The sequence below is a fragment of the Pteropus vampyrus genome, unplaced genomic scaffold (genome assembly GCF_000151845.1).
Source record: "Pteropus vampyrus isolate Shadow unplaced genomic scaffold, Pvam_2.0 Scaffold44, whole genome shotgun sequence".
Classification (NCBI taxonomy): domain Eukaryota; kingdom Metazoa; phylum Chordata; class Mammalia; order Chiroptera; family Pteropodidae; genus Pteropus; species Pteropus vampyrus.
This window is the reverse complement of record NW_011888825.1, coordinates 4,590,093-4,601,979: the sequence shown is the minus strand read 5'-3', so window position 1 is coordinate 4,601,979 and position 11,887 is coordinate 4,590,093. Positions and strand designations below refer to the sequence as shown.

The following is an 11,887-nucleotide window of genomic DNA, read 5'->3' as shown; positions in this document are numbered from 1 at the left end:
TTTAGAGATGACGAACATTTAACAACTGAGAATTCACAGGCATTGACCAGTCAGAAGGGATAGTGTCTCTTAAACAACCAGTACTGCTGAATCAATCCTGCCTATCACTGAAATTGACCTGTACTTCTCTAGGCAACTATCACATTCTCTTCGTGTAGTGAGGCTGGAGGCTTTGCTAATTTGAATTATAAAAATTTAAGTACTTTGGCAAAAATATTAATAAATTTTATCATTGTACACAACATTAGAAATTATGTGAATCATCTCCTTGCACCTGCAAAGAACAAACTTCCTCAATTGTCATATTATTTCAAAGCTGTTGATCTGAATGAATTGTAAGCTAGATTTAAGCCAGTGCAGTTTGGTGGGGGAATTTTATTGGGCCACTAAAATACCTACCATCCATTTTAAACATGAAAATCACTTTCGTGTGTATAGTTGGTTGGGGAGGGTGCTATGGAGCTGTTAGTTTAACATTGAGTCTTACTCAATTGATAATCATTTAAAAAATACTTCATAAGAGCCCTCTCAGCTTTGATGGCAACAATTACAAACTGAGACAAAGAATATTTTAATGGGGTTTTAAGACACAGGTAGCCTTTGACACTTACCTTAGGAGTAGCTTAAAATAGCATAAAGCTCTCAGAATGAAAAGGGATTTTAGAATATTATGTGCGACTTTATATACCAAGAACAGCAACACTGTTTATTTGAGCTGGCCTGTATTTCATAGTGACAACGTTTATCATTCTAAGGACAATTAGTACACAGGGCTGTGAAAAAAAAAGTCATCTCAATGTTCATTGAGTGGTGGCCCTAGAGCTCAGAAAACATGCTCCAAAATAAATTAGAAATTATTTGGGATGAAAGAAGACCAAATGACAGCCAGGCAGTTAATTGAGGAGAGAGCACTCTGTGAACTATTAGATATAATGCTGCGAAAATTAATGTGCTATAATATGCTATAATGTTTATAGTTATTTGTCTACTGCGAATGTCACCACTCCATTCATACGTATTTCCATACAGAGACTGGCTGGAATATTATAGGTCTTACACTGTGCAAGACCTTCAGGTCTGTGGGCGTGTACTCAGGCAGGCACTTGGAGATGGGCCCATTCGTACCTTTACAGCAGCATGCACAGGGTTGGGGCTGCTGAGGGGGCCAAGCCCCTGCTTCCCTGTGTCTGACTGGTTGCTGGACTGTGAGGCCGAGTCATTCCTGTCATTTTCTGAGCCAGAAGTAAGACCCTGAAATTCAAATGTTAGCATTATTAGGATGCAAGAGTAAAAACCGAGTGACTTAGAAATGATATAGTGGAGCCACCCTCCCCCGACACTCTTAGCTCTGCTGTCTTTACCCTGCCTTCACATCCAGGGACATATAAGACTAACTCCTCCAGGGGAAGGAGTCATATACATAGTTTGTCCACAAATTGAGACACTTTTAAGAAAGAAAGAAGCTATTATTAATAATAGGTATAGAACCAACCTAGTCTAGACAAACCAGAACATCTGGTCACCCTGTGTGAAAATTCCACCCGTCTGTGACAAGGTCCACCTGTCAGACTTGATAATGGGATTAAAAAAGAAAGTAAGAGGAAGGAGTGGGTGTAGGAACTTTGGGGGAAAGCGGGACAACCAAAAAACTAGATGACAGAGCGTAAGCAGATAGAGGAAAAGTGTGTGTGTGTGTGTGTGTGTATCTCTGTGCACATATGTATGTATGTGGCATTGTGCACATGTTCTCTGTATATCTAGATGTGTCTGTGAGTATGTATGTGTGCATGTGTACATGTATGCACATATGTGCATGTGTAGGCATAAGCATATGTATTTATGCATGCATATGTGCATGTGTTCTGTGTATACGTGTATGTGTCTCTGTGTACCTGTATGTACATGTAATGTATATGGGTGTATGTATATGTGTATGTGTCTGTGGTGTGTCTGTCTGTGTGTCTATGTATGTATATTTATGGATATTTTCATGCATGTGTGTATATGGAGGTATGTGTGTGTGCATATACTGTCATGAAAGACCTTTGTGTGAGGCATGTTTCTGTACGCAGAGGACTTAGAAGAAGGAGTGATTTGTCTCCTACATTCCTATGCTGTGACTTTGACAAAAAGGGGGAAGGGCTGCTCAGGATCTCCCCCTGGAGCTTCTCTATTCTTCCCTGAGCCCTGGCACCTGCAAAGGTCTACACTATGGGATCCTTTCCTTTCAGAACCTTCTTGTCCTTATCTGTTACATGGTGTTGCTGGGTGAAATGACAAAATAATCTTTGCATTTTGTCTGGCATTGCTCAGTGCTTATTCCCTTCTTCCCCTCTCTTGGGGTTAAGCAGAAAAGAGCTTATCTTCTCTTCAAATCATTCTTAAATCAGAAGCTGAGGAATTTACTGTCAGAATAATAGTACAAATGGTCTGATATACTGTTTGATGTTATCAAAGAAGTTTGGCTTCAGAGACCAGCTGTGGCATACAGGGGAAAGAAAAATGCTTTGATTATGAACTCTTGCACAATAGATGTATGAATATTTCAGCTCTGCTTTTTATGTCTCCTCTTTTTCTCCCATTCCACATTTTCTCCTTGGCAGCCTTAGCTTTGCTCCGATGCAATGGAGGAGGGCATGACAAAGACCAGTAAGTAGCACAGTTTCGGGAAACAGGGCCCTGGATGGTAATTATCAAACTGTCCCTGCTATCTGTATGGTGCTTTACCATGTATAAAATGTTTTCAAATATAATATCTAATTTCAATCCATCAGATAATTCCCATGAGGCCAAGAGGAACAAACTCTGCCTAAAGGGAAGGGACTAAAGGCCTGGAGGGTTCTCTCCAGAGCTGGTATATAGGATAATCAGGGGTAGAAGACTCACATCTCACTGCCAGCAATGTGTCTCCTTCTCCTCATGTGTGGGCACCCACACGTGCATCCTCTTAGGACTCCACGAGTACCATCGTTCTGGCTGAGGAGACTGGTGTGTGGCATCTACAGGTGGATGCTCCAGGGGCTGGGAGGAGTCTGAATGTTTTTGGAGGCCCACAGAAACACAGACCCTCAGCCTCATGGAGCCTTAGTTCCTCCTCTGTGAGGATTAACATCAGTGATCCCTACCTGGAGGGGACTGTGATATCTAATAGAAAATGCCTGTAAAGTGTCGAGAGTTGGCCCCAGCACAGAGTGAGTACTTACTACATGACAGTGGCTGTTGTTAATACTCATTATTGTTCCTTATGAATGTGCTTTTAATAGTATTTGCAATATACATTCTTCACATCTTGTGAGTTTGTGAATTTGTCCAGAAAGAGATGAGCGTCGTGCTTGGGTTGGAGCTGGAAGTAGACCTTGCAGTGGTTGGGTGGATAGAAAGCTGCTAAGGGTAGAACCAACTTGGGCCTCCCTGCTTTGTAGCCAATCAGCACTTCCTGCTCCCTCCAACCCCCTCAATCCAGCCCCCTATAGTGACTGCTCAGTGCATGGAAAGACTGTGGGCTGTGAAATCAGTTCTGCTCTGGCACATTCTATCTGGGAAATTCTATCTGGGTCATCTAAATCTCAGTGAGCTTTATTTTTACTTTGTCTGTAAAAATGGTGATAAAATGTGTCTACTTGGATGAGTAGATGCTTAAAAAGTCAGTCAAAGGGTATAGTCCTGGGATTCTCTTTTGGGGTTTTCTGGAGGTTTTTGCCACTACACACAGAACCCTGGACCCAATAGGGTAAGAAAAAGCAATAAGGTGATGTGCCGTCAAGAGACATCTCTGGGTCTCTACATGTATGTGACAGTGTTGCTTTTAAGACTATGAAGAGATAACAGACTGAGATGTGGTTTGTTTACCTGGATCGTCCCCGGAGGACCTGCCAAAGGGGTCTCTGTAGCTTTAGTGTCTGGGGGAGATCTTGCCGAGCCCTGGGGGTCTTCGCTTCGAGTCTGATCTGGAGAAAGCCCATCACTGCTGCTGTCCTCTTCGAAGGCAAACGCATCCGCTGATTTAGAGAAACTCACCTGGTTGCCTGAGGGAGTGAAATCCAAGAACTGGGTCAGTGGCTTTGGCACACACAACTGGGCTTTTCGGAAATGCTTCAATGTGTCATTCCTATTAAGACTAGCTCCTTAGATCCATTTTCAATTCAAGGTAAGAGTGAAGAGATATTTTAAGTTATTTGGTTTCTCATCTATTTAGTCCCTATGGAGACTTGTGTTTATAGAGATGATAAAGAATGAGTGACATGTAAAAGGTTTACCATCATATGTTAAAATTTATTTTCAGGTTTATTAATTCTAGTACATTTTCTATGTGAACCCATATCTTTCTGAAACTAAATCAGGGACGATGAAGGAAAGAAAAGGGGTCACTGGGTGCAGAATGAGGCCAATGGAGAAAGCACTAAGAGAATGCTTCATCTCCCTTAGGTTTTACGACGAGAGATATAATTGAGATGACAGTGTGCCATTTGCATCATGTTCAAGTATAAAGCAGGGCACACTGCACAAAATGTTTAGCAAACTTTGCTAACAAGGATAAGCTAGGACAGCTACTAAGTTTAAATTCCTCAGAGTCAGAATTAGCTAGTGTCACCAGAATGTCCCAAAGCCCCATTCAACTAATGCATATCTGTTTATAAAAACCATAAATGTGTCTCAGAAACATCAGCATGATCTTTATTTGTGTATTAATTGGATTTTCTCTTGATTCCTCATATCTTTGTGTCTATTTTGGAAATCTTTACCAGCTTGCACATTCAGAGATTCTTCCTCAGCAGCCTACATGGTCTTTGGAGGGGAACAGATACCTTAGCTCAAGGAGAGGGGTTATCAGATCAGATGGGACTAGAATAACATCCTTATATGTCCCTTATGGTTTTTTAATTGCCAAATTTCATCTGGTTTATTATCCAACTGCACAGTACAAAATGTGCTGAGGCCACATCGTGCATCTGACCTGATTCCGGGCACAGCTCTTCTAAAGGAATTTAAGTATTATCAGGAAGTTTTCCAGCCCGGTATTCTGCAATCACACTGACAAGAACTTTTGACTCCTGCTCTGTGCAGATAAGACAGAGGAGCTTTCACCATGCAGACTGGGAAGGCAACGAGGAGCTGGAAGTAATGGAACAAATGTGGTTTTGGGCTTGTCATCACTGCCACTGCTGGCATCTGTCATGGTCCCTCACTCAGACATCCAAGGGTCAAATCAGGAAAGAGGCCAGACAAGGACAGGTGGAAACTCCAGTTGCTGGCCCACTAGGCAGCCTGCTAACCTGGAAAGGTTTTGCTGCTCCAGGGTGTTGAATATTCTTTATAAAAGTCATTATTGCTTTTCTATGATTATAAAAGTAATATATACTTATCATAAAAATTCATATCATATGAACTATACATAATAATCCCACTTCTCATTAATAACTTATTTCCTCTTCTAGATTTAATTCTATACATACAGCAAGACATATACACATGAATTTAAAAAGCATTTCATACAGATAGAACTGGGTGGAATATACTGTTCTGAAACTTGCTCTTTTTCACTCTACAATATTCCCCGGAGATCTTTCCATGTGAGCACACAGAGCCCTTCCTCAATTAAAAAAGTAGTTTTTGGTAGCAGCTGCACAGTATTCCATTGTATTAATTGGGACTTTTATTTTTTAACTTTTATTTTCTAAGGTGCACTTTTTTTAACTATAAAAATTTGAAATGCTAGACAAGTACAGAGAATAATGTAAAACATCTGTTTACGTATTACCTGAATTAAATACATGCTAGCATTTATACTTATATTTGTGTCAGAAACCTATTCATTTTCTAACATTGGGTATTTGACAAATGCCAACTTTTTCTTTGAGATCAGGGGTTACTCTTCTTCCCCGTTAGTATTCTGGTCTCAAACACCTTCCTCTGTATTTTAAGAGTCCAGAGTTAGCTCATAAGCAACCCTTTTCCTTTTCTCACAGCAAACTCTGCACTCTGCAAATAAGCCCATATTTGTCATTTTCATGCAGTGTGAAAAATATATATATAATCCTTTCTCAAAAGGATCATTTGCCTGAGATAGTCTCAGGAAAATCCTTCCAGCTGCCTCCATGCATATGCTTCCATTGTAAACTTAACCCATAAATTTCCTTATTTTAGAAATCGCATTTTCATTTAAATTTAAAGTTCTACTTCTGTTTGTGGAATTAAAAGCTTTGTTCCTGTTAAAAGGATTACATGTATTATTGAGGGCCAGGTGGGCATGGGAGTTGGAGGGGTGGGAGGTGTCAAGCCTTCCCCACCTCAGAAATCACAGCATTTTATTGAGATCTACTTGGCACACACCCTGAGCAGCACCATTTCTGTTCTCAGGGAACCCTGCGTGTGGCTGTGCTAGCCCCCTGAGGCAGCGGTCTTCTCTGCGCAACAGGACCCCCACCTGAGGTTTTTATTATCTTATATTTCTTCCTCACTTCTTCACTTTAAATGGATATGGATCTTCTCTGTGGGGTCTGATTCTTGAGGTGACAAAGATCCTCCCCTTCTGCCCCTGCCATCTCCACTTACACCTAAACGGAGTATCACCTTTCAAATGTGTACCAATTGGAGGGAGTTAGCCAAATTGCAAAGTTGTCCAAGTAGTGTAACATGTGGGTAGAAATGTTGCCAGAAGGCCGGGGGCGGAAAAGAGAGAATGGTGTCTCTCCTTATTCTCCAACAATCCCACTTTTCATAAATGATAAAAGTAGTTCACTTAATAGTGCAGCAATAACAAAAATCAAGTTTTTTTAAGTCTCATAATGGACCAGCAGGTCAGAGCAGGGGGCACGTTTTCTCATCTCTGTGTTGAGGACATTGCAAGATCCAATCCACCCAGAGACTAAGTTAAAACTGTGGGCCCAGCCTTTGTACTCTAAGAGCCACCAGCAGAGGGGACGGGAAATCAATTACCCTCCATGGAGGCCATCAGGAGACACGCTGTTTAGGGAACATTGTAAGACCTGCTGGTTGGTTGCGGGGAGGCAGCATAGCAAGTGGCCAACATCTCTCCTCTTTCTGCACACATGTACTAAGGACATTTCCATATTCCACATCTTTTCCTTGAACCTTTGTGATTTGAGGGGCTGAATGTGACATATTGATTGTGAGAACAAAGAAGGCAGGAAATTCTAGGAAGGGTGATCGTGGGGATTTTATTGAGACTTATTTCAGAAAAGGTTTGGAAGGATAGCGGAAGCTCTGTTATCATCACCAGTAAATCAGCATGTCCTTTGTACTTTAACATTTGGCATCTGGTGACCTCAGCTCGAGGCACTGGAATGAGTGGAAAAGTCTAGAAGTCGAGTGTCTGGAATAAAGGAGTTGGTAATCAGCCCCATTTTCTCCAGCACTCAACAGATTCTCAATTATTTTGTTCATCTTTAGCCTTTTTACATTAAGAGGAATAGAGAGAAGCAGAAGCATAATCAGATACAATATGGCAAGAGATGAAAAACCATAAACCATTATTTATGTATTGCCATGGGACACAACTGGAAAACTGTCAAGGACTAGACTGTCTGGAGAAGGCTGCAGGTAGTTTTAGATGAAAGAGATAGCAGTGTGGAGTTGTGCAAGAGAATCCTGCAGGAGGCAGGATTAAATTGAGCCTGAAATGATGGTCAGATGTAGATAGAAGAGAAAAAAAAGGGGGCATTTCACAAGAATGGGGAGAGTGGAAAGGAAGTGACAAGGTGGTGGTTAGCAGAGTTTGGGTGGGAAAGGTGAGGAAGAAACTCCCAGTCAAGGGAGAGGATTGTTTTGGGAGCCAGTCCCTGGAGAGACACAGCTTCCAAGAATCTACTATATCAAGTGACATTAGTCATTTAAAGAGGTTCCTCTGCTTAAATCAATGAAGAAATCATGAGCACATGTAACCACATATGGGGTAGTTGTTTACACCTGAAAGCCAAGACCCCAAATATGGCTCCCATCTGGTATGTAAAAAGCATAACATGCTGGGTCAGAATATGCCGACAGATACATTGAGGACCACGTAGGGGCTGTATAGGCCAAAAGACCCCACCATGGGTCCCCTGCCAAACCACCACTCTCTGAGCTCTACAAGTGGTTTGACTTGCTGTTGCTAGGGCAAAAGATGAATGAAAGGGCAGAGAGTCCCCACACAGCTACACATTCAGCTCGGTCCCTGTTGACGAAGAGAAACGTAGCAGCGGAGAGGGCCCTGAGAGCACATGGCAATGGCTTCCTTTTGAGACGATGTATGTGGTGTTTGGTGTGGTCAGCAAGAAGTTGGGTTCTGGAGTCAAACAGACTTTGTTTGTTTCTTGGTTCTACTACTTCAGCTGGCAAGTTATTTAGCCTCATGGAGCCCCAGTTTCCCCCTCTATGAGATGGGAATAATAACAATAGCTACCTCTCAGGGTTTTGAGGATTAATATAGCACAACATATGTAAACCATTGGGTTTGCATATGTTATGTTATTTACATAGTCCCTGATGTGCAAGTTTTCAATAATTTCTAGCTGCTGTTATTGTTATCATTGTTTTTGTTAGGAGTATCTGCTTGTCTCAAGTTTACCATTATCAAAATAAAGAAGACCACCCAGGAAGCAGTTTATCCTGTGGTGAGGTTGCAAAGGTCAGCACAAATCCAGAGCCAGAAAAACTGGTTTGTCCTGAGTGGTTCATCCTGGGAAAGCAGAGACAGACCTTCCCCAGAACAGGAGGAGTGTCACAGGAAAGGCTGTACATTACTCCTTCTCCTTCCTGGTTCAAGCTAGACTCATGTGGAGAGGGACAAAGGTCAGCTTATCTGGCTACCTCTTGAACAACCAAGTCTATCAGCTTTGTGCTGTGGCCCTGGGCCTCTGCTCCAATCTCCTCCAGTGTGAGGCTTTCTGGGGCTGTGGGCTGGCTATTGTCCCTGTAGACACGTCGGGTGGTGTGATGACAAGGACCTACTTTGGGAAGCCCTGACATCATCCCCCAGCTATGCTCCTGGGGCTTGCTCCGGGCACTGGCCTCTTGGGGATCTTGGCCTGGTGACTCTGAGCTTTCCCTCTCTCTCTTGGAAGTGATTAGATGAATGAGTCAGTTGTACTTTCCTCTGCACAAACATTTAAAATTCCAAGATTAGAGTGAGATAATTGGAGTCCTAGTTACCTTTTTGCTAGGCTACACCAAAGGCTGGAAACCATGAAATGGAATGTGAAAATGGACCTTGATTGCTTATCTGCTTGCAAGCTTGAGCAGTGCACTGCATGAGAGCTATTTTAATTCATGAACAGACCATCTCCTAACATTCTCCTTGGAGAGACTGAAGCCAAATCCATTTCTTAAGGGAGAAGGTGATTATGTAAAGGTAGATAAAGTTTAAATGTGTTTCTTGCCTAAAGATATTTCATTACACTGAAGATACCGTCATCTGTGGAAGATGGATTGTATTGTCCAACAAAGACAGTGGTTTCTTGAAGGGGGTAAGATACCTTTATTATGGAAATGGGTGTCAGTGAATGTTTGGAGGAACAAAGATTCTCTTTCTTCAGATTTCTGGCAAAAATGTGCCTTAAATCTCTAGATATATCCTGATCCTAGGACTATGTAACCTGCATAAGCATTTGATGAGTATCAGCTCTTGGGGCTAATTCTCTAGGGACAAAGAAGACTATCAAGTGCGTAAAGATACTTTAGCACTGTCTCTCATTTGCTCTCTACAGGTCCCTACTCTTTCGCAGGTCCCTCTCAGGTTTCTAGGAACCTCTGTCCAACTGTAGACCCTACTTGGGTGTGCCCTGCTCACCCTCAGTGATGCCTGTGGTCACATCAGTGGGCAGCAAAGGCCAACAACAGGCAATCGCCTTCTCTCAGCACTAGCTAACTTTCCTTTCTGCCACTCCTACCCCACCAAAGCTGCCACTTCCCGATTCTCTTTTCCCATCCCTTTCCCAGAACTTTCCTTAGAAAAGTATTTTTCATGTATCCTTCAGTGTGTTTCTTTCTCCCAAAGATCACTGGCACTTTGAAATTATTTCTCATTATAGAAGGATAGATTTTGTCCATGAGAAAGTTATACCAAAGCAAACCTTTTCTTTTTATGCCAAAGCAAACGACCCTATCATCTGGCTTAGGACTATAAGTACTGTTTATTTGCCTTAAAAGTGAGTGATAAAAGAGTATTAAGACTTCCAGAGTCTCTGAAAAATCACTGGATTCTTAGTAAATATGATATTTTTTGTTTTGTTTTGTTATGAAGCCTGAGCCCTAGGGGAATATATATAGGTGAGCAAAGACTAGTGTAGGATCTTTTAGAAATGTACATGACAGTTGTGAAAGGTCCTTCTGGACCAGCCCTGGTGGGCCAGAAATGTTGCTTTTTGTGTAAAAAGGTGTGCTGATAAAAAGAACTCATTTATCTTTGATAATAAGGCTGTATATTCTGAACCATAAGTTTGATTTTTTAAAAGTAGCTGAAAAGCTTGGGCATTCAGGTGGGAAGCCTGGCTCCATCCAAGCTTAAAATCCTTTAGGAGGAGGTGCTTGTTTATGAACAGAACACCAGGACCCTTCCACTGTTTGAAGAATTGGGAAAGCCAGCTGGGGTTCTGCTTTACTCCAGCAGAAGCCAAGCCTCTGGACAATGAAACAGCTTTCTTGGTAGCTAAGGGATGCTCCTGTCCAATGGAAAAATACTCAGATGACCAGAGAGAATTAATGAGTTTACAGAAAGCGCCCGGGGACATTCAAAACTGAGTGATCACTAAGTAACAATGACCCATGCATAAGCTGAACAAAGCCATGCTGAACTCCAGTATATAAATTTTGTTCTTGTAAATCATCACTCCAATCTAATATATTTGTTGTATTCAGCATCCTGGCCTCAGAGGGTGGCTTCTCGTAGTTTTTATGAAGGAGAAATAGGGAGTCAGGTGCATGCTCTGAGAGGTAGCACCACGGAGGCCCAAGCCACCTCCTGTGGAAGTCAAATCAGGAAGCTCCTGATTCCTCCACATTGTATCCTTCTAGTCACACAAGCCTATGTTTCCTTCAGCTGAAATCTACCAAAATCAGAGGATTAACTTGTAGGCTGAAAGTAGGTTTGATAGCTGGAACCCTAAAGGAGAGGAAAGTTTTGGGGAAAAGACTTGCTGTAGCCATTCATCTGAGTGCAAGAGGGGTGATATCCAGAAATGAGAAAATCTCAGTGTGGGAACTGGTTTTCTGTCAAAAACATCCTTCCCTGTGTTGGGAAAAGCTTTAAATTATTTTATTTTAAGGTTGGAGAATAGATGATCTTTAATAAAACCAGGAGGGAGCAAGACAATGTCCGAGTATTCTGCTCAGAGCTTGGCAGAAACATAGAAACACAGCTGCAGAGAGAGCTAGAAAATGTAAACACATATGGGAAGGCACGTGGATAGAGGGGGGGAAATACACAGATGCCAAGAGAATGATACACAGTAAACCACAACCCTGAGTCACCACTTCACCAAGGGGAGATGATCTGATCACAAGAAGTGACAGAAAGATGGGCTGGATTATCATCACCATAAAAAGAGCTACCCAGAGTGCTGTCTCTACAGGTGGTCTCTTAGCAACTCCCTCTGTCTTTATGACATTTCATATGATAATGATGATAATGATAATGATGTCATTATCTTGCTCATAAAAACTCATGCACATTGAAAGATTACTGCTAAAGAGGCTGATGCATGGGTTGATGACAGGTGCTCAGTTCTCTATTACTGTGTCCACTTCTGGACTTTTCTTGAATTAGGTCAATATATATCCTCCACCTTTTTCTGTAGCCATTCCTTCTCTTTATTCTTCACAGAATCCCTGCTTCTATCTTAAATATTATTGCATGAGAACCTCATTTTAGCCTTCTTCTCTTTTTATACAT

General features: G+C 41.9%; 1 protein-coding gene across 2 annotated transcripts in view; it reads right to left on the bottom strand.

Annotated features, from left to right (window-relative positions):
• The window catches only part of MYOCD (myocardin), an 83,393-nt gene that overhangs the window by 19,723 nt on the left and 51,783 nt on the right, over positions 1-11,887 (bottom strand). For both annotated transcript variants that reach the window (XM_011358970.1, XM_011358971.2), the window contains exons 6-7: positions 3,850-4,025; positions 1,126-1,251 (exon numbers count right to left, since the gene is read on the bottom strand). In XM_011358970.1, coding sequence (XP_011357272.1) covers positions 1,126-1,251; positions 3,850-4,025 — 302 coding nt within the window. The remainder of the gene's footprint in view (positions 1-1,125; positions 1,252-3,849; positions 4,026-11,887) is intronic.